This window comes from Podarcis muralis, chromosome 16, assembly GCF_964188315.1.
Source record: "Podarcis muralis chromosome 16, rPodMur119.hap1.1, whole genome shotgun sequence".
NCBI lineage: Eukaryota > Metazoa > Chordata > Lepidosauria > Squamata > Lacertidae > Podarcis > Podarcis muralis.
The window spans coordinates 26510071-26532746 of NC_135670.1; the positions used below are offsets into that span (position 1 = coordinate 26510071).

The window sequence follows — 22676 nt, forward strand, 5'->3', positions numbered from 1 at the left end:
CCTGAGTTGGTGCAGAGTACAGTTCCTGCGTTGCCACAGTGCATAACTTACTTTGTGAAATTTGCTGGTACAAAATGTGACGATGGCCTTATTTTGAAGCTGGGCTGTGGGGTTGTTTTCCTTGAAATGTAGAATGGAAGGCAAGTGGTTTTCAATGCTTTGCTTGCTTATTTTGCAGAAATGCAAGACCTTGTAAAAATGCCTGGTGTCTAATAACTGGGAAGAACAAGAATTCAGGATGAAGACCAGCAAGGTCTACAAGCTCGTCATCCACAAGAAAGGCTTTGGAAGCAGCGGTCAGTAGCCATGGAGGTGGTGGAAATTCCCTCAGGGCTCTTTGTGTAAAAAATGCAATAGACTAATCTCTATTGAAATAACTTCTCCGCAATCTGGAAATGCTGCAGGAACTTCTAAATAGTAAAACAGCCTTACAGATTTATAACCCCACCTCCCTAATTTCTTCCCCTTTTCAGACGATGAGCTTGTGGTGAACCCCAAAGTATTTCTTCAGATCAAGCTGGGAGACATTGTGGAAATTGCACACCCTAATGATGAATACAGGTGAATCTTTTTGTATTTGGGCTTTTGCATGCAGCAATTTGGGGGCATGATGCAGGAAAAGGGGCCATCTTTGCAGACTCCGCCAAATGATTGGCAGCTTTGAGGTAGGTTTGATGAAGGCCTCTAGCTTGACAAAACTAAAGTTGACATTTGTGAAGGAGTACCGCATATGTGTGTGTGTACAGTGGTACCTCCAGTTGTGAACGGGATCTGTTTCAGAGGGCTGGCCGGATCCCGAGGTTTTCACAACCTGAGGATCACTGTTCTGTGCATGCGCGTGGCGATACCTGGTCTGATACTTCTGGGTTTGCCGCTTTCGTAACGTGAAGTTTACGTAACCAGAGGGTTACGTAACCCTAGGCGCTACTGTATTTAGTTGGTTACAGATGCTGGCTGTTACCCTGCTGTGTTTGGCATTGAGGTAAGAAGCTCCAACTCCATTGGGCAGGATGGTATGTTAGCTATTACTCCAAGACTACTAGGACACATTCAGGTGGACAATACATGTTAGAATTAGTCTTAACGTCTTTCCACCTCTTGGTCATGTCTTTCACTCTACAGTGAAGTATTTGAATGTTGATATATGTCTCTTGCTAGCTCAATGGGAAACGTGTACTTGGAGGGGGGTTGTTTTGTGTGACCACTTTTAGCTGCTATTGTTGTATGTTTTTAATATTTGTTTACTGTGTAAGTTGTCTTGATGCCTTTGTATAGAAAGTAATACATAAAGTTATTTTATATTTTTAAAAGATATGGTGTACTTTGTAAGTGCGTAGAAGACATCGTGCACCAGTTCCTCTAAGCTCCTGACCACTAGAGGTTCTGGCTTCATAAAGAACCTTGTCCACATCTCCTAAACCACGAAGGACAGAGCGTTGAAAGCATGGTCTTGCTTGGGTGGAGGTTCATGGAGGCTGGTTGTTGTTTTCCCTGGGAGGGACAGGCCTTTGACTGCTGCCCTAACCCTGTGCAATAGAAGAATGTCCCACTTCTAATCCGGGAGGTTACCAGGCCTATGGAGACACAAGAGTGTTCAAGCCAACCACCTCTTGTGGTTTTGGCATTCTTCCTATTTCCTAGCCTCCTCCTTCCCAAATCAATTTAGCTTCTGGTTGCACAATGCAAATCTTGAATTAAAAGTGTAAGGGAAATGCTGATCTCTTGAAGCAGCTATGATGCCCTCCTTGGACGTCAGTGTGGTAGGGTTTAGGGGATACATTAGAACATCTCAGCTTCTTAGAGTATGTTGTAGAGGCCCAATTCATGCAGCTGTTTATCTCTCTTATGTTCCAGCCCTTTGCTCCTGCAAGTGAAGTCACTTAAGGAGGATTTACAGAAAGGTAGGGATTTTCTGATCTTTATTTGGGTGCACCTTAATGAGTGCAGTATAATCAGCCAATAGTGTTGTCTGCTGTCAAACAGCTCTCCATCTAGGGAGTGACAAGGTGAGATCCCTGTGAGATCCAACGTGAAGTCTTTGATGGGGTGACACAGTTGGAAGCCACCTTCTCTCAATCACCTAGGATTTCCTTCTTTTTGCAGAAACCATAAGTGTAGATCAGACTGTGGCACAGGTGTTCCGACTGAGACCCTACCAGGATGTCCATGTGAACGTTGTTGACCCAAAGGTATTTGTGGCACTGCAGCCTTTGCCCTGAGGCATTTCCACCTGGTCTGGTTCCAAGCATGTGGAGATTGTCTCCCAGCCCAAGTTGCAAAAGCAGGTTAATCTGCTCTGTGGAGGCATTTGAACACTTTTGCAAAGTTGCATTCTGCTGGCGTTCAGCAATTCTAGCAGGAGAGTAGCAGATCTCGGACTATGTATACTCCTTGCTGTAGGGCAGACTGCCTTAGATGGATGCCTTTACATGCTCTGAGTACTTTCCTCATCAGCAACTACCTTGGGATGCCCCTGACCTCCTGTCCAGTGTCAGCCAGCTTGCCCTAGGGGTGTGCCTATGGTATCTGCCATATAAATAATGCCACCTGTGACTTTACTTGCCCAGTGTAAGAGAGGCTTGGCACAAAGAGAGTCACTAAGGACCTGGTGACACAGTTGTTTTTAAAATTTATTTAACAAGCTGCCTACTCAATTACAGGTGGTATACATAAAATATGATCCAAAACATAAACAGACTATACAAATAGCAGGCATATCAAAATACAGTTTAAAATAATGGTTTAAAAAACTAGTATTGTATACCTAAACTTAGCAGTTTTGCTATGGGGGATCATACATGCAGGTGTTTATCTGTCATAAAGCTTATTTTCTTTCATATTTTTTTTTGGTAAACTGCTTTGAGGTTGTTGGAGTTTTTTAATCAAGCGCTGTATAAAGTTTCTGAAATAAATAATAATAATAAATAATAATAAATGAAAAGTTCTCTTCAGCTAAGTGGGGAGATCAGGGGAGCTCGTGCTTGTAATCAGGAGCCTACAGATTTCAGTGCCAGGCCTTCACAGGAGCAGAATGGGGCTCTCAAACACCTTAGCCATCATGCTTCTCTGCTGCCCTCCTCTTTAGGAAGTGACCCTTGATCTGGTGGAGCTGACATTCAAGGATCAGTACATCGGGCGTGGGGACATGTGGCGACTGAAGAAGAGCTTGGTGAGGGCCCTGCGTCTAATCTGGAAGGGAATGTGCTCTTTGTTCATTCTCAGTTAGATTGCGATGGACTCGGCTTGGGAATCTGAGGCTGCTGCTCTGTGCATAAACTGGACAAATACTGACAATCGAATTTGTTACAGGACTGGGGCAATGAGAGACAACTGTGAGGGTCAAATGGGGTGGGGAACATCAGGTTGAATACGGCCCCCTGAGTTCTTTGTCTGGCCCTCAGAACCCTACCCTAGCCACGCCTCTTTCCCAAGCTGCACACTTCACCAGCCCTGCCTGGCTTGAATGTGTCATTGAACTGTTATAATGTGCCTTCCTTGCCTAGATGGAGAGGTGTGGCTGTAGAAGCCTCCGGATTTGGCATGGCAGAAATGTGGCCTGCTGTATGAATGAGAGAATCGCAACTACAGTGGTGCCTCGCAAGACGAAAAGAATCCGTTCCGCAATTCTCTTCGTCTAGCGGTTTTTTCATCGTGCGAAGCAACCCCATTAGAGGATCTGCTAAAAGGCTATTAGTGATTTAGCGGCTTAGCGGCTATTAAAGGATTAGCGGCTAAGCTGCTAAAAGGCTATTAGTGGCTTAGCGGCTTTGAAAAAGGGGGGGGGAATGGGGAAAAAATGGCGAGACTCGCAAGACTTTTTCGTCTTGCGAAGCAAGCCCATAGGGAAATTCGTCTTGCGAAGCACCTCCGAAACGGAAAACCCTTTCGTCTAGTGGGTTTTCCGTCTTGCGAGGCATTCGTCTTGCGGGGCACCACTGTATTGCTCTGTCTACTTTTGTATTTGGCCCCACTCTACTCCCAACCTCTGGCATGTAGCCCTCAGGCAGTAAAAGGTTCTCACCAGTAGTGTAGAACATGGGATGTTTTTTGGTTAGGGTCTGAGAGGATGGCAAAGAGAGGTGGGTGCTGGGCTGAAATAAGATGTGGTAGGAATAGAGGACAAGCAGATGAGGCGATAGCGGATGAGAGCTTCTGGGCCTTTCATAAGCATGTTTACAAATGCAGCCGTGAGTGCTAGAAACCAGTTCCCCCCCTCTCTCTGATGTGCTCAGGGGTAAGAGGTATGAAGAACAGTTGTCTCCTGCAAATTCACACTGCCTTGAGTTCTCATTCCCCCTCTTTTTCTGTTTTAAACCAAATGCCTGCTAGGTTGGCACATGTGCCTATGTCACTCAGAAGGTGGAATTTGCAGGTATTCGGTGAGTATCCAGTCACACCCCACACATACCCTTTGCTCCCTCTCCACATCTCTCTCTCTCCCTCTCAGAAGTGCTTTCTTTAGAAATCTGACTGTGCAGGCAATGGTTATGTTAGCCCCAAAGTAATAACACAGAACTGTAGAATTCTTGAGCTCAAAGGGACTTCTGGAGGTCCTCTGTCCCAACTCCCTGCTCGGTGTAGGCGCCTTGCAAATGCAGCATGTGCGGGGAACTTTTGGTCCTCCAGATGTTGTTGAACTACAATTCCCATCAGCCCCAGCAAGTGATGCTAGAGGACCTCCAACATCTCTTCCAGCTCTAGAATTTTGTGGTTCCAGTTTTGAGGTTTTAATGATAAGCAGAGCCGTTTGTGTGCACCAGATAAATTGATTAATTGAAATTGAAATAATTGAAATACTTTATTGTCACTTGTACAACTTGTATACAGTGAGATTACACGAGCACCCCCCACTCAGCTCTCTTAGTCTTAATTCCCCTTGTTTACTGATGCACACCCACCAAACCTGAAAGTCAGCTGCCCTGTTGTTATCCTTTCATTCAGCAGCCTAACAGCCAGCAGATAGAAGCTGTTCTTTACGCTGTTGGTGTGACTTAATCATGCTTCTATGTCTCCTGCTTTAATCAGGCTGATGATACCATCAAGTTAAACATTAAGTTGCAGCTCTAGTAACACTATTTTGGAAATCAATGCAAACATGCCCCTGAGGAGCTCTTGAGACTCATGCATGTTCCAAGAAGTTTTTAATGTTTGATGTTCTGTTGTGTTTTTACTATTTTTTGTTGGGAGCTTCCCAGAGTGGCTGGGGAAACCCCGTCAGATGGGTGGCATATAAATAATAACTTATGATGATGGTGATGCACCTAAAAAGGCAGTTCCTTTTCTGTTAACCCAAAGCCCAGGGACAGGGGTCAGTCCTGGCACTGTCCTCGCCTGCCAATACAGCCCAGCCAGTAGCAACCCCACTTTTCATGTCCACTGTTTCGGAATGTGATAACGGATTTTCTTTGGCTTTCTTCCAGGGCTCAAGCAGGCGAACTTTGGGTCAAAAGTGAGAAGGTCACGTGTGGCTACATCAGTGAAGACACCCGGGTAGGCCTCTTTATTCCCCACCCCAGAGTTTTCTCTCCCCCCTTTTCAAGTGTTTGTTCTACGCTATCAAGCAACAGCTAGAGCAGTAGTTTTTACTGTTTGTGTGTCTCTCTTGCAGGTTGTCTTCCGTTCAACCTCCGCCATGGTATATATCTTCATCCAGATGAGCTGTGAAATGTGGGATTTTGACATCTACGGTATGGAGAAATAGGAGCCTTCCTGGAAATCTGCCTGTCCCACACCTGCTGTTAGCACTGTGGCTCCACAAGAGCTCATCCCACTCCCACATGGCTTGTTCTAACCTTGATTGGGTCGACAAGCAATGAGTTGTCTCTTGTGACCGGTCAACCATGGTTTGTTACTGCAAACCTTGGTTTGTTTTCCAGTTGCCTTGTGACCCAAGCATCTTGGGTGGGTGCGTCCAAACAACTCTTGTGGTTTGTGAGGCTGAGCTCCATTTGCTCTGATGAACTAGCTTCCACTGCAAATACGGCCCCTCCCCTGTTGAACAAACACCTGGTGGGAGGAGCGCAGGTTGCAGTATCAATGCTCCTTTGAACAGAAATCACTCTTAGTCTATCTCCCCCCCCCCCGCCCCCGTTTTATTACTCTTCCCTTTGCAGGGGACCTTTACTTTGAGAAAGCTGTGAATGGTTTCCTCGCTGATCTCTTCACCAAGTGGAAGGTAACTTTCTGTGTCTTCGACTGTAGCAATGGAATAAGAGTGTGCTTTTTACTTTGTGACCTAGGCTCATATTCAGGCCTGCTTGCAACTGGGATAAGGAGGTGTTCCTACACTTCCTTACCCTCAATAGATATTTGAGCTTCCCCAAATGTAGATAAAACATAACCCAGATAGGAGGTTCCTTGGTGGAAGTTGCTGCCTGATTATGGAACAATTGGATCCAAAGGAGGAAGGGAAAAGGAACCTGGGGAGTCCACAGGATGCTGTAATGCAGGGAACTGCCAATGTGAAGCTTACCTAGACATGATATACTCCCAGCTCCCATCAGCTGCAGCCAATGACTAAGGATGATGGGAGTTGTAGTCCTCCATCATCTGGGTGGCTCCAGGTTGGCAACCTCAGCTTGCAGGACCTTGGCGGTACATAGCATAGCAAAAGATGTTTGTCCACTTGCTTAAATTTTTTTTGCGGAGAATTGTAGCGGTACTTCCAAAGAGACTTTGGATAAGTGACTTTCAAGTAAACAAAGAGCCATAACATTAGACGGTAAAGAGAAGTCCAGTCCTATCTTGACATTTGTCAGGTTTCTGAATAGATACTCCCATAGACTGAGGTTTTATTACACGTTCATTGCTGGATTTCCTCTGTAAAGCAGATATTAAAGAGCCTCATTTAGTGTCTGGAATGCTTTTACATTTTTCAGGCATGAGATCGGGGCTGCCTTCCTTTCAGCTTTCTAGAGAAGAAGCTGTAATTGTTGTTTGGGGGCGAGAGTTGCCCTGTGTGTGCTTGGAAATGCCCTTGCCCTGGTAACATTTTCCTCAGAAAAGCTATTCATAAAGCCTTAGGTTATGTCAGGAGGTGTTAGACTCTAACATGGTGTCAGATTCCTCCGGCGTGGAGCCTGTCCTCATAGTTAGGTCATTCTTCATTGAGACCAAGACCGAAGCAGCATCGCCATTGATTGAAGCAGCTGTTTGTGTCTATGTGCATGCGCATGCAAGGGGGTCCCATGAGGGCTGTGACTGAGGCTTTGTGCAGAACATTCACCTCCTCTCTTTCCTCTTTGTCAGGAGAAGAACTGCAGCCATGAAGTGACTGTGGTCCTGTTTTCTAGAACGTTCTATGATGCCAAATCCTTGAGTGAGTAGCTACGAGATAAATGTTTCTCTTCCTCCTTGCTTGTAAGGGTACTGACATCTTCCTGCCTCTGTTCCTCTCTGGGACTTCTCTCTTTGTCTCCTACGCCCTCCGAGCTTTGAGCTGTTACCTCAGTCACTACTCTGCGTAGCGGAAAGGGATGGTTGCCCTTGGTTGGTGGCTTGGGCAAGTGCTTTTGCAAGGAGTTGTACTACCGTACTTTTCCGTGTATAAAACGTCCCCATGTATAAAACACCCCCTATTTTGTGGGACTCAAATTTAAGGAAATGTGGGGAGATGGCTCAGATTTGTTGAGCTTTTTTTAGGGGGGGATTGCTGAAAATCCGCCTTTCATCTGTCCCCTTGCTGGCAGAAGCTGCCAATCGCTTGCCCAATTGCCGCAGCATCAGACAATCAATGCCAGCCCTTGACACAGCAACCAATAACATGCGCAATAGCCACTGACAGCAACCAATCAAATGTCCACCCTATGCACTATCCATGTATAAGACGGCCCCCACTTTTTAGCATAATTTTTAAATAAAAAAACCTAATCTTATACATGGAAAAGTACAGTACTTTGAATATTGCTGGTCTGAAGAGTGGGGGGCTTGGGACAGATGCCTTTTGGGTGCTTCAGGGATGGTCTATACATCTTGCTGCTGTCTCTTGTAGATGAATTTCCAGAGACACAGCGTGCCTCAATTCAGCAAGATCATGAAGGAAGATTCTATGAAGATTTTTACAAGTAGGTTTCCCATGTGGTCCTTCCATTGAGTATCTGTGGTCCATTTCCAGGTGTGTGTGTGTGTGTGTGTGTGTGTGTGTGTGTGAGAGAGAGAGAGAGAGAGAGAGAGAGAGAGAGAGAGAGAGATGCACAACCACACACATATCACCCCTCATAATTGATCTAGTAACCTATCTGGGGAAAACATGACGGTTGCTAAAGAACTGGAAGAATTCCATTCCTTTTCAACAATTGTTTTTTCTAAGCTAAAACCTGATGAGTTTACGGTTTTGCAGGGAGTAACTGTTATGTCTTACTCTACGGTATCCCAGAAATTTTGTAAGCCTCCTAAGAAATCTGTATTTTGCAACTGAAATGTTTAATTTGGAAACTGACGGTTGGCTACAAAATAGACAACTTTTGCAGTATTTTGGAGGGCGAGGAGGATATAGATTGGGGTCCTTGAGGGACAGCAAAAGCTCCATGACTGAAAGTTTTTGCTGAAATGTTTCTTAAATTTTAGTAGAAACTGCTTGGGGTTTTTTGCCTCATAACCTTGAGGACTAGCAACTTGCTGCTATCCTGGGGAATTTCCCCTGTATTGCAAGATGCTGAATTCGTGTTTGCAGATGTCTTTAACATTTGGGTTACATGTTAGTACCTTGTGAAGCAGCATTTGGATAAGTGCCCGCCAGAAAGTCCATTTTCCTAACTCTAAGCTCCCACAGGGAGGAGAGGGCTATCGATGGTTATTTGCCATGATGGCTGTGTTTCTGAGTACCAGTCACTGGAATCCACAGGCAGGGAGAGGGCTGGATTAGGTGAGCCATTGGCCTCTTCCAGCAGGCTCTCCTTGCTCCCTTCCCTTTCTATCCTTAAGTCCTTACATTATCTGTAAAGTATTGTGCTGGTTCAGTTTCTCTCCTACTCAGTCCCAGCGCTTCCTTACAGGGTGGTGGTTCAGAACGAAAGACGAGAGGAGTGGACATCGTTGCTTGTGACTATTAAGAAACTCTTCATCCAGTACCCTATCCTGGTGCGTTTGGAGCAGGCAGGTGGGGCATTCTTACTATTTTTACTATATTATTCCTGATGGTTATTATTAGAATTTCAAAAAAGGTAGTATTCTAGATCTGGCATTAGTCAGAGCAATGAAATTATTATTGTTGTTGTTGTTGTTGTTGTTGTTAATTTATACCCCATCCATCTGGCTGAGTTTCCCCAGGCACTCTAGGTGGCTTCCAATCAAGTGTTAAAAATAATACAGCATTAAATATTAAAAACTTCCCTAAACAGAGCTGCCTTCAGATGTCTTTTAAAGAGTAGATAGTTGCTTATTTCCTTCACATCTGATGGGAAGACGTTCCACAGGGCGGGCGCCACTACCGAGAAGGCCCTCTGTCTGGTTCCCTGTAACCTTGCAATGAGGGAACCGCCAGAAGGCCCTCAGTGCTGGATCTCAGTGTCTGGGCTGAATGATGGGGGTGAAGACGCTCCTTCAGGTATACAGGACCGAGGCCGTTTAGGGCTTTAAAGGTCAGCACCAACACTTTGAATTGTGCTCAGAAACGTATTGGAAGCCAATGCAGATCTCTCAGGACCGGTGTTATGTGGTCCCGGCGGCCACTCCCTGTCACCAGTCTAGCTGCTGCATTCTGGATTAGTTGTAGTTTCCGGGTCACCTTCAAAGGTAGCCCCACGTAGAGCGCATTGCAGTAGTCCAAGCGGGAGATAACTAGAGCATGCACCACTCTGGCAAGACAGTCTGCAGGCAGGTAGGGTCTCAGCCTGCGTACCAGATGGAGCTGGTAGACAGCCGCCCCGGACACAGAATTAACCTGTGCCTCCACGGACAGCTGTGAGTCCAAAATGACTCCAATACTCTTGGAACTTGTCACAAGGCAGCCTTCCCCAAACTTGCCCCCCCCCCCCCCGATATTGTGAACTGCAATTTCCATCAGCCCCAACCACCACAGAGATTCTTTTATCAGCCGTAGCAAAATACGGCCATGCTGTCTTGGGTTGATGGGACTTGTAGTCCAAAGGCCTTGAGGAGGCCAGATAGGTCTGCAGCATGCACCAGGTTTTTTTATTCTTCTACTGTGTATCGACATGGTCATTCAATTTTGTGGTTTTTAAACTGTGTCTGTACTTGACTAGGAGCTCTAGGAAAAGGAGTGCTGAAGGGTGGGGTGGAAAGGGAGAGCTGGAAAGCTGCAAGGATGCCCCTCCCTCCTCAACCTGAACAGCTTTGATTTTCATATATATATTTTCAATATTTATATATTGCACTTTGGTGTAAAATATCACAAGGTGGCTTGCAACCTAAAAAACCCTGGTGAAAGCAGTTATAAAATATCAAAACACGCCAGCAAAAGCTGGGATTAGACAAATCCCTTCCGGTGCTGAAAGCAGCAAGGCTGTCTGAATATCAGCTGCTGAGAATCACTGCTGGGAAGAGCGCTGCTGCTGCTGCTGTGCTTATGGGCTTCCCAGAAGAGGCATCTGGTCTTCCGCAGTGAGAACAGGATGCTAGACTATATGGGTCCCCTTTGGCCTGTTCCAGCTCTCCTTACGCTCCTAATTCATCAGGCAAATAAATAATAAAAATGGGCTTCAAATATTATAGCTGACATCTCTTTCTCCTTTTCTCCTTTCTCCTTCGTCATTAACCCTCTAGAGGGCTTTCCTCCAGGGTGCAATTCCACCTCCGCTCAAGGAAATTATTTGGAAGCCATAAACCTCTCCTTCAATGGTGAGTAGAGGGAAAAAACATCTTGTACCACTCTAGCACTAAGGAGCCTTCTGTACACAGGCAGTGACCTGGCTCCTCCTCACACAAATGTCATCTGTTCTTACAGGATAGATTGGATTGGAAAGGCCAGTAACTAGCACAGTTCTGACTTAGGGGATAATTCAGTGGCATTCAAAGTTTCTCTCTTCAGGGGGATTTCTACCTTGTTGATTTATCTGCCAAGGAACCCTGAGCATTTGGAATGGAATTCCTTTCATGCTGTTGAGGACTCTTGTTTTATTTCTAGTGCACATGCTCTGTGACTGTGGGACGCTAGCCTAGCCTGGTGGGTTGTGAACGGAGAGTGACCAATAGGAGGCACCCAGTACTTACCTGAGTCTACACCAACCTTCTCCAATCTGGTGCCCTCTGGGCTACAGCTTTCATCAGCCCCAGCCAGCGTGACAACTTTGTCTGCATCTCACAAACAGCCCCCAATCCTCTTCTGTACATAAACACACACACACACTTTTTTGGGTTGGTGGTGAATGACCTTGGAAATGCAGGAGGAGATTTTTTTTTACCCACCTCTAGTATAACTGTTGAGGGTCTTCATTAGTAAAACCAGCAGATTCTTGACTCCAACGGATTGAATATCCAGTTCAGGACTTTTTAACTGTCTCAAACAAGTTTCTGTAAGCTGGTGAATTGCACGTTGTTGTTGTTGACCTGCCTTCACCCTAAGGTCCCAGGTCCACAATTAAAACTTAATATTAAAAAAAAAAGAACCAGTTTAAAGCACCTTACAAAGTTCACATCTGAACTTTTAGCAAGCTGTTGTTAATGAGAGCAAATTGTCCCTTGATAGGCATATTATAGGGACGCGGGTGGCGCTGTGGGTTAAACCACAGAGCCTAGGGCTTGCTGATCAGAAGGTTGGCGGTTTGAATCCCCGAGACGGGGTGAGCTCCCGTTGCTCGGTCCCTGCTCCTGCCAACCTAGCACTTCGAAAGCACCTCAAAGTGCAAGTAGATAAATAGGTACCACTCTGGCAGGAAGGTAAACGGCGTTTCCATGCGCTGCTCTGGTTCGCCAGAAGTGGCTTAGTCATGCTGGCCACATGACCCGGAAGATGTACTCCGGCTCCCTCAGCCAATAAAGTGAGATGAGCGTCACAACCCCAGAGTCGTCCACGACTGGACCTAATGGTCAGGGGTCCCTTTACCTTTACCTTAGGCATATTATGTGTAAAAGATTGCATGTCCTTTTGCTTCTGACTTTTCCTGCTTTTAGTGTTCGACAAGCATTACATCAATCGAAATTTTGACCGGACGGGGCAGATGTCCGTAGTCATCACGCCTGGCGTGGGAGTCTTCGAAGTGGACCGGCTCCTCATGATCTTGACCAAGCAGCGCATGATAGATAATGGTAAAATGGTCTTAGCGGCAGGCAGTGGGAAAGGGCTGTGTAGTTCAGTGGGGAGAGTAGCCTCTTTGCAAGCAAAACCTCCCCGGCAGCATTTTCCAGGGAGGACCTGGGAAGAAGAAAGACTCCTTGCCTGTAACCCTGGAGAGTGGCTCCCTGCTGATGTCCACCAGATGTGGGGGCCCTTCTCCAGATGTTGTTGGTCTCCAGTTCCCATTAGGCCCTGCAGCCAAGCATGGCCAGTGATAAGGGATGGTGATGAGTGTTGCAGTGCAGCAACATCTGGTTCTCCATTGCTGGGGACTCTGAGCCGGGTGGACAAGCAGCCTGACTCTGCCACATAAGCTTCCTATCTGTGTTCTTTCTCACTTTAGAGCATCTCCAAAATATAGAGATGACCTCTTTTTTTAGGCGTAGCGTTGAGAGTTGGGCTGTTTGGAAAACCAGATGGCGAAATCCTTTTGTTTAAGAAGCATCTTAAGTGATGGGTGACCAAGCGGGAAAGCTTTTCATTGCTGGTCTATGAGTGGCAAGGAGAGGGGCCAGATCCAAGCCCTCCCCTCTCTGCAGTGGACCTTCCTTGTCCAGCACCAGGACAGCACGTGGCTATTAACAAACTCATCTTCCTCACCCTGCTTTGCTTGCTTCTGTAGGGATTGGGGTGGACTTGGTGTGCATGGGAGAGCAGCCCCTCCACGCCGTGCCCCTCTTCAAGGTAAGGCCCGTGGGGTCGTATGCCTGTTTTCTTTCTCCTCCATCTCTGCCACACCTGCCTGCTAGCTGTTTCCCTCCTCCAGCTGATTCTTGTGCCAGAAAAAAATATCCAACCAATTAAATAGAAAGCCATAATTTTGCTTCCACACTCCCGGCTCTTCAATTAAAGCACATCCTCTAGTAAGGGCTGAGTACATAGGGAAATAAAAGAGATTGGAGGTGGGGGTGGCAGGAAGGAAAAGGTATGGGAAAGGAACAAAGTGCTGAACACCTGCACCTGCCTAATTACCAAAAGCCAGGCTTGTTTCCAGGATGCCTGTTAGCCTCTATCTTTCGCCAAACTATTGAGGATTAGGAACTTCTCACTCCTAAATCAGACTCCCTCAATATGGCGCCGTTCAGATGTTTGGGGCTATAATTCTCATCTGCCCCAGCTAGCTTGGCTGTATGATTCCCAGGACTGGTGGTAGTGCAAAGCATCTGGGGGGCACCAGGTTGAGGAAGGCTGTTTTAAATGAAGGCTAAAAATCTCTGGACCACCGGCTTCTGGGTTGAATCCAACGACATCACTGCATAAGCAGAATGATTTGTGCTCCCATAACGTAACTTCTCCCTCCTGTACCCTCCCAGATTTGCTCCATGGGGGTAAGGGAACCCTCAGGGCATATATGGGGGGTGCAAGGGGGTGCTGTGGGGAGGAGAGGGAGAGACAGTTCTGCTGGATTCATGGCTTCTTTCGCTGCAACCCTCTGTATCCGGTGCCAGATTCCTGTCTTGCAACCGTCCATTCCCATGGATTTCCAGAATGCAGTACAAACTAGCTGCAAAAAGCATCCAGTTAACATGGTGCCTTTTCCAAACTCTTCTTCTCTTAGCTGCACAATCGCTGCAGTCCTGGGGACTCTCGCTTGGGAGATGACTACAATATACCACACTGGATAAACCACAGGTGGGTGTTTGAAGTTGGAACTGTTGCAGCCAAGGCTTCACCTTGGGCAATGCTCACATGGGTCTTCCCTCTCTGCTTTTGGTACTTGAGAATTCTCTCTGCTCTCCCTCCCCTCTCAAACCTCAGCCCTGGGCAGTCTTGTCCTCAGCCTCCACTGAGTCTGCTCTGGTGTTGCTTCGAATCCCTGTATTCCTGCATTGCTTTTCTCCTTAAAACATGGAAGGGGGGTAGTTTTGTTCCCCCCTAATCTCAGCTTGTCATTACATGTGAATCGGAGATTGTGGGTTACAACAAAATGTGGCTAGTTTAACAAGCCAGACCTAGAAACCATGGTCTGAAGTTGAACTGTTTTGAACATGGGCAGTTTGTTGTAACCTGCAGCCTTTGGTTTATTAAGATCAGGTTGGAGATGAAATGCTACCACCGAGTCAGAAAGGAGATGGAGTGAATGTGCAAACCTGAGTTTCCCTTGGGCTTGATCCAGTTTGTGTGTGTAGTCGCTAAACCATGGTTTAGTGTTACATGCAAACAGAGGCATTGTTTTTCTACTTCCCTTTTCCAGTTTCTACACCTCCAAAAGCCAGCTCCAGTGTAACAGCTTCACTCCACGGATCAAACTGGCTGCCAGGAAAGTAAGTGGGCTCTGTTAAGACGGGGCTGCCAACCTTTTGCGGGGGGGGGGGGGCAGTGGGCACATTAGGAAGTTGCACCAGTCACTAAACAGCTGTGTAAAAAAAGGATGAGCTAGGACAAGCAGGAAGAGCAAACCATCTGTCATGCCTTGTTGATTTTTGAGGGGCTATTTACTGAGACCTTTTGTGGGTGCCATAGGAAGTACCGGTGGGCTCACTGACACCTGTGGGCACTACTTTGGCAGCTCCTGATAGAAGAGCATTTTCCTTGACTCGCTTCCTCTCCCCACACCCTTTAGCCAAGTCATGTTGTCATAGTGGGCAGCTTTCCGAGTTCCGCATTGGTATGGGGTGGGGGGAACCTCAGCCATCAGGGGTGATCTTTATTCATTTACTTTGGCTGATGCATGAAATGTAGCAGATGCTTCTCTGTAAAAATGCAGTCGCCACAGGCAATTTCAACCTTGCACAATTGAAAGCTGGCTGGGTTGAAGTTGCGTGAAATAATTGCATGCATGGTGGAGACCTTAAAAGCTCCATTTGCACCAGGTTTTCCCAGCACAGAAATTACTTTTAAGCTCTGCACCGAGCTTACTGGGCTCTAGGAATCTTTTTCTCGACCTTGCTTGAAATGTAAGGATAGTTGCATGGGGGTGGTTCATATGGAACATGTCCCCCCAAATGCATTTGTACTGAAGGCTTTTAAAACAGTAAGAGTTCACCAAGCACTTCAGTGTGAGATATTTGAGGGGGGGTGTGTGCATTGGGTGACTGGATGAATTGTCAGAATATTCCTGGTCTGAATCTATCGCTTGTAATGCAGTGACCGTTCCATGGCCAAAACTAACTTAAGTTTCCAATGCTTTCTTTCCTTTGCCATTTTTCGTGCCGCTTGGATTCCAGCCGCAGAGTGAAAAACTGAAGAGCAGCAGGGATGCCTGTGAGTAGTCATCTCAGGTTGTTATTGTGAAAGGGTCCTACCTCCATTGATCATTGACAGATTGGGTTTATATCCTCCAAGGTGGCAGACACGTTTCTCTTCCTTCCCATTTTATCCTCACAACAACCCTGCAAGACAGATTCAGCTGAGAGGCAGTGAACTGGCCCAAGGTCACCCAGTGAGCTTTGGCTGAGTGGGGATTTGAACCCTGGTCTCCCAGGTCCCAGTCTGACACCCTAACCACTACTCCACGCTGGCTGTTAGAGGCAGTCAATGCCTCTGAGCACCCATTGCTGGGAATCCCAGGTGGGGAGATAGCTGCTGTTGCTTTCAGGCCCTGCTTCCAAAGAGGCATCTGGTTGGCCACTAGGAGAACAGGAAATTGGACCACATAGGTCACCTTTCGTCTCTTCCAACAGGGAAAATTCTTTTTTTTTAATTAAAGATTTTATTGATTTACAAAAGTGTGTGCAATGGCTCTCTCTCACCACAGAGCCTAGGACTTGCCGATCAGAAGGTCGGCGGTTCGAATGCCTGCAACGGGGTGAGATCCCGTTGCTCGGTCCCTGCTCCTGCCAACCTAGCAGTTCGAAAGCACCTCAAAGTGCAAGTAGATAAATAGGTACCACTCTGGTGGGAAGGTAAACGGCGTTTCCGTGCGCTGCTCTGGTTAGTCATGCTGGCCACGTGACCCGGAAGCTGTACGCCGGCTCCCTCGGCCAATAAAGCGAGATGAGCGCCACAACCCCAGAGTCGTCCACGACTGGACCTAATGGTCCGGGGTCCGGGTCCCTTTACCTTTAACATTTTTACAAATCAGTTTCATTTGTTGAGACATTAGGAAGAAAAGGGGGAAAGAGGTGGGGGGAGATGGGGGGGGGTTCGGGTGGTGATGTTTCTATTTTACTTACTATTTGTAGGGTTTGGTGTCAGCGTTGCTTGTGCAGGTTCTTTGCTGTTCACTTGTGTTCCTTTGGTGGTGAGAGAGGTTGGGGTTGGCCTAGGGTGTGGTTGGTTGTTTGTGATTGGCTGTGGTGGTCTTTGTTTTCGTGTGTGTGTGGGGTGGGTGTTTTGGATCAGGTTAGCCATATTGATTTGTATACTGTTGGTGGATTTTTGTCATTGTCTTGTTGGGCTGTGTATGTGATAAAGGGGAGCAATACCGGGGTGAAGGCGTCTTCTTCTATTTGTCAGCCGGGGAAATTCTCACGCTGATATTAGGCCGTTTTGCCCAAGAACGGAGACCAGGTTCTTAAAAGCTGCCCCAGTCAATAACGTTACTGCCTTCCAGCTTTGGGAGCCCCAAAAGAGACAGAGAACGCTCTCCCCATCCAAGTGGATTACGATGGTTACGACGCCCAGGTTTTCCGTCTGCCGGGGCCGTCCAGAGCTCAGCGTTGCCCCATCTTCAGGTAAAGAAGCTTGCGAGGCAACGAGCCAAATTGGATGGTGTGCTTGTGAGCCATTACCAAACGAATCTGGAGCAGCCTTTGCAAAGGAGGGAGCGTAGATCAACACACACACACCCTTCTCCATCAGCTTCACATTTCTGCTGGGCTTCCAGTCTGCATCTGCTGTTTTAACCATGAGCGCCATCAAAGCACACCTGGAAAATGGTTTCCCGCTGTATCTGCCCATGGATTCCCCCCCCATTTCTTCTTCCTTTTTTTTAAAAAAAAAATCAGCTTACTGTGATTGGTTAATTCAGAGGTGGAGAACCTTTTTTTACTCTGAGGGCCACATTCCCTTCCGGGCAGCTTGCTGAGGGGCATGTTGCAGAGAAGCAAATTCTACATTTGTCGATGTAGGCTTATTTCTGAACACTTAACACCATCAAAGTTTTCAGCAGCACATCTCAGCCAGGCAAAAATGCTTAGGATGCAAATCAGGGCCCTGGGGAGCGTTCCAAGGGCCAGCTAGAGATCCTGTCAGGGCCGCATTTGGGCCCCAGGCCTGAGGTTCCCCACCCAAGTTAAGTGACAAAATGTCTTTGTGACATGACGGGAGCTAGGCCTCTGCCCTCCCTTCTACCTGGTGCTTTTTGCCAGCAGGTCCGTCCGGGAACGAGAGAGCCGCCCCCGGAAGAGCTCCAGCTCCTACGACGTCTCCTGCAGTCCTTCCCTGCAGAGCCGGCCTTTGCCCCCGGAAGAGGTGAGGAGCCAGGCCTCGGACGACAGCTCCCTGGGCAAGATCTCCAACATCCTGATGATCCCCCGCCAGCACCTCCACCTCCAGTACGAAGTCAGCAGCTCCTTGGGCTACACCAGCACCCGAGGTCAGGATGAGGCCCGATGTGAAGCGGGAGCATTTCATTCCTTTTGAACATATCATCATTTCATTTCTTCCTGTGGATTATTTCATTAGACGTTGCCTGCGTGTGTCACCTCCCAAAACATACAGGTTTCAGAAAAAAAGAACATATTTTTTAAGGGAGAAGGCGGCATTTGAAATAAAAAATTATACAGGCAATCCTCATTTTGCACGGGGGTTACGTTATGGACCCCGTGCGTGTCGGCAAAGCAAGCGTAAGCCCACTCTGTCCCTTTTCGTGTCATTATGAGGTTTTCCTGCTAATTCTGGGTTCAGTGCTGTGCACATGTGCACAATTGTGCATCATTCAAACATGCCTAAACTGGTCATTGCCTGTAATTGTTTTGGTTCAGACCATGGAACTCTTTACAATGATAGACAACACATCCTTTCCCTCTTAGAATGCTTTATTAACAAATCAGTAAATTTCATAGGTGCATCCTATATTTCTTTATTGGCGATTATGACAACTTATCCTATCTATCTATCTCTCATCTATCTATCTATCTATCTATCATCATCATCTATCTATATCTCTATATATCTTCTTACTTTTCCTTTCATTTCTCTCCCCCCCGAAACCTGTTTGAAGATTGTTCTGAACTGTCCCCAGAGAGACCTCCTCACTTCCTGAGCCAGCCTTCATCCCCTTGGCTCATGGCACCCCTCCTATCTCGCCTGCTCCGTCTTAAGTGCCCTTGTCCTCCTTCTCCAAATAACAGCACGTGGAGTGGGCGGCCTACTTCTCTGGCCCACTTATCAAATCATTTAAGGAGGTCAGCTTAGTTGGGGAGCCCCTTGGGACCCTCCCCCCCCTTACAGCCTCAAACTGTGGAAAAATTAGTGGCTGTTTTCCCAAGTGGATTTACTGTCTTATCATAGCAGCTTCTTTTTTAGGATCTGCCTTTTAAAACATCCCTGTGAGGTCCGGCATTCTCAGGGGTTAGTTAGGGAGCTGGACTTGTCTAGAGTGACTTTAAGATTCAGGGGACCTTGAGCAGGTGGTTCTTTCTCAGCTTCGGGGACCTAAAGCCTCACCGTGGCATTTTGAAGGCAAAAAAATACAGCGAGAAGAAGCTAAAGATCTTGTTTCTTGCCGCTGCTTTTAGTTTAATTGTTGGTTATTGTAATCTTGCATTTATTTTAATCTTTTGCAAGCTGATTTGGGTGGTTCCCTTTCGGAGGAGGTAAATAGAGTGCACATTTGTGCATGCATACACATCGTCGTCTAATAACTGGCCTGAAATCAGAGATCTTTGATTGAAAAAGTCATCTGTGGACAGCCAAAGAACTGCCTGTGTTAAGACTGATGCTTTCACTAAAATAATTCCGATTAAGTTAATTCACTGAATTGATTCAAAAGTATCCGAATTGCCCCTGCGAGTAGTTCCTATGTTTTCCAGGTAAATTGAACATGAATTAAGTTCCCTTTGCAGTGGACCTTTCTGTGATTTTAAATTCAGTTTAGTTTTGTAGCCATTGCATTTACCATTTTTACCTGTTTGAAGAGTTATGCTGCTGTGTAAGCTTAAAGGTTACAAGGAAAAATAAATACAACAATCATTCATGTTTAATAATAATAGAAAACAAAGACATTAAAGAGCACCCTCTGGACAATGATTTTTCTTATTTCATAAAATTTATTTTTTAAAAAAACCTTGGTTTGTTAAAAACTAACAAACCTCAAAGCAGTTTAAGATCATTAGTAAAAATGTTCAGAAAGTTAAAACCAGCAATAAACTGAAAGCACATCAGCCATTCTAGACATCTGAGTGGGCTCAATAGGCAGGGAGTTCCAAAGTGCAGGTGCCGCCATACTAAAACATAGATGAACTTGGGTATGTTGCCTTCAAGATGGGTCCTCCTCTCCCCCCACTTTTGCCTGGGCTGGCAGAGCAAATATGTTTACATGCCTGAGTCAGAAACGCCACCCACCATTCCTGCCCCTCAATGGGGCACAATCTCCTCTGAAGCTGTTCAGAGTAAGCCTTGTTGGGGTGAGTGGGCGCTGTGCAAAAGCACCCTGTTTGTGCCCAGTGGGTTCAGTCTGTCTGTTTCCCATTACAGTCCCACCTGCCAAAATAAATCTGCTGTGTGGGGCATGTGTCTTAACTGGCTGCTTGGTAGGTTCCTTATGTGCCTGTCGGATTCTCCCAATTGACGGGAAGTTTTTGTTGTCGTCATTTCAGATGCCCTTGAGAATATGATGGAGTCCCAGCAGCGAGACTCCAGTGCCCCAGGGAGATTTCACGTCGGGAGTGCCGAGTCCATGCTGCACATCCGTTCGGCTGGGGGCTATGCGCCGCAGAGGGCCCTCATCAACCCCTTTGCCCCCTCCAGGATGCCCATGAAACTCACATCGAACCGGAGGCGCTGGATGCACACCTTCCCCGTGGGTAAGGAGACGGAAGGCTACTAGCCACTTATTGTGGCAGAATGATTATTTGGGACTGCAGCTTCCACCGACTCCAGCCAGCATAGCCATGTTAGCTGAGGCTGATGGAAGTTTCAGCTCAGAACATCTGGAAGTTACTAGGCTGGGAGTTGCTGGGCTGGATCAGGGTTTCCCCAACTTGGGTCTCCAGCTGTTTTTGAACTACAACTCCCATCATCCTTAGCTAGTGGTCAGGAATGATGGGAATTGTACAGCGGTAGCTTGGGTTACAGATGCTTCAGGTTACAGACTCTGCTAACCCAGAAATAGTACCTCGGGTTAAGAACTTCGCTTCAGGATGAGAACAGAAATCTCGCGGCGGCAGCGGGAGGCCCCATTAGCTAAAGTGGTACCTCAGGTTAAGAACAGTTTCAGGTTAAGAACGGACCTCCAGAACGGATTAAGTTCTTAACCCGAGGTACCACTGTAGTCCCAAAACAGCTGGAGACTGAGACCATGGGTTAGATGAACTCTTGGCCTGGTCCAGCAAGGTGCTTCTCATGTTTGGTTCAGGCTATTCATGTGAAAGGTTGCACCCCTTTGACGAACTGCACATTTTTAGACTGTGGCAGGAACAGCTCAGGGGACGCAATGCAAACTCGGCCACCTCTGTGTTCGATTTGGTGGGAAATCGCTGCTTCAGATGCAATCTTGTGGCGTGGAGAGTCGGTGTGGAGTGTGGGAAGAGCTGGTTGGCAAACCAAGTGATAACTGAATCCTGTGCTTGGGCAGGTCCTTCTGGAGAAGCCATCCAGATCCACCACCAGACGCGTCAGAACATGGCTGAGATGCAGGGCAGTGGGCAGAGGGACTGGACCCACTCCTCTGCAGAACTGCTGGAGCTGGCCTATCACGAGGCAGCCGGGAGGTGAGGCTGCCCAAAGGGAACGCATAGGGGCGCTTTCCCCTAAACTTACAACCAAAAGTGGGTCTCGTTGATGGAGCTTTCAGGCGTTGGGTTCATAGGAAGTCTGATTCCACCTCAAATTACTCTTTTTTGGGGGGAGGGGATATGGTTTTTTAATTTGATTTTAAAAAGTATAAACATACAACAAAAAACAGTTCCGAATCCAAATATCGAGATTGCTCTGAATCTCCTGACTCCCCCCCCCCCCCATCCCTTCCATGGATCCTAACAATATGTTTTTTACAACTGCATATCAATACTTATCCAAATTTTTAATCCTTCTAAATTTTCCATACTTTCCATTACTTTACAAGTGTGGTTAAAATCCTGCTAATGTTTTAACCTGTTTACAATGGTCTTGTAAATAAATTATAAACTTTCCCCATTCCTTGTTAAAGTTCTTGTCTTCTTGATTACTGAGCTTCCCAGTTAATTTTGCCATTTCGGAATAACCCATCAACCTGGTTTGCCATTCTTCTCTGGTCGCTGCCTCAAATTACTCTCCTTTTGGCCTTTGCCTACAAATGTTTGAGCTGCAGCTCATTCTGCATTTGTAAGACCTCGATCTTTCAGCATGGCAGCACATACACTTTGGAACTCCCTGCCTATTGATCTCAGGTAGGAGGAGCCTTCACTGTACCTTTTTCAAACACCTGCTTAAAACCTTTTTTTTAAAAAAACACACCTTAAAAGCCTCTCCACACACAGAGATGTTGACATGCTTTAATCTTCTTTTACTGTTACAGTGGTGCCTCGCAAGACGAAATTAATTCGTTCCGCAAGTTTTTTCTTCTTGCGAGTTTTTCGTCTTGCGAAGCATGGTTTCCCATAGGAATGCATTGAAAATCAATCAATGCGTTCCTATGGAGACCGTCCGGGGATAGAGGGGAAGCGCCGCGCGCCTTCCCCTCTGTCCCCGGACCTGTTTTAAAGCAAGGGGCAGCGGGGAGAAGATTGCTTCTCCCCGTTGCCTGCCCCGCAATCTCCCCGGACCTGTTTTAAAGCAAGGGAAGGGGCAGAGGGGAGAAGATTGCTTCTCCCCGTTGCCGCCCCTTGGTTCAAAAGGGGTCCGGGGAGAGAGGGGAAGGCGCGCTGCGCTTCCCCGCTATCCCCGGAGCTTGCGGGGCAAGCTTCGTTTTGCGAAGCAAGCCCATAGGGAAATGCGTCTTGCGAAGCGGCTAAGAAAACGAAAAACTCCTTCGTCTAGCGAGTTTTTCGTCTTCCGAGGCGTTCGTCTTGCGGGGTACCACTGTATCTTTAAAAGCTTTCCTTTCCTTCTCTCCAGGCATGGAGTTGCTCACCATCCAGATGATGGCACTTCCTTCATGAGCTTCAGTGGCATGGAAGATTACTCTAACCAGCTCACTGGCAGCCATGCCACAGGTGATAACGGTTGGCACGAGGCGGGTGGCGGGCGGGCTTCGGCGATGATGCGGGCCTGTTCCAAAACTGACCCATAACATACACCTGTCTGGGCGTTCGTCATGGAAGAGCAAATTGCAGGGGCTGTGAGCATTATGTCCCTGCAGTTAGTGCCCACGTGGTTAAACTGTGGAACTCACTCCCACAAGAGGCAGTGATGGCCACCA

General features: G+C 47.0%; 1 protein-coding gene across 6 annotated transcripts in view; it reads left to right on the forward strand.

Moving 5' to 3' along the window:
• Window positions 1-22676, forward strand: part of DEPDC5 (DEP domain containing 5, GATOR1 subcomplex subunit) — a 52357-nt gene that overhangs the window by 659 nt on the left and 29022 nt on the right. For all 6 annotated transcript variants that reach the window (XM_028710046.2, XM_028710048.2, XM_028710047.2 and 3 more), the window contains exons 2-24: window positions 179-296; window positions 474-561; window positions 1855-1901; window positions 2104-2189; window positions 3086-3169; window positions 4330-4379; window positions 5421-5490; window positions 5609-5687; window positions 6114-6175; window positions 7249-7318; window positions 7991-8063; window positions 8994-9097; window positions 10723-10797; window positions 12070-12204; window positions 12855-12916; window positions 13791-13864; window positions 14427-14496; window positions 15400-15436; window positions 16728-16848; window positions 17488-17711; window positions 19936-20142; window positions 20913-21048; window positions 22373-22470. In XM_028710046.2, the coding sequence (XP_028565879.2) occupies window positions 239-296; window positions 474-561; window positions 1855-1901; window positions 2104-2189; window positions 3086-3169; window positions 4330-4379; window positions 5421-5490; window positions 5609-5687; window positions 6114-6175; window positions 7249-7318; window positions 7991-8063; window positions 8994-9097; window positions 10723-10797; window positions 12070-12204; window positions 12855-12916; window positions 13791-13864; window positions 14427-14496; window positions 15400-15436; window positions 16728-16848; window positions 17488-17711; window positions 19936-20142; window positions 20913-21048; window positions 22373-22470 (2110 nt within the window). In that variant the 5' untranslated portion in view covers window positions 179-238. The remainder of the gene's footprint in view (window positions 1-178; window positions 297-473; window positions 562-1854; window positions 1902-2103; window positions 2190-3085; window positions 3170-4329; window positions 4380-5420; window positions 5491-5608; window positions 5688-6113; window positions 6176-7248; window positions 7319-7990; window positions 8064-8993; window positions 9098-10722; window positions 10798-12069; window positions 12205-12854; window positions 12917-13790; window positions 13865-14426; window positions 14497-15399; window positions 15437-16727; window positions 16849-17487; window positions 17712-19935; window positions 20143-20912; window positions 21049-22372; window positions 22471-22676) is intronic.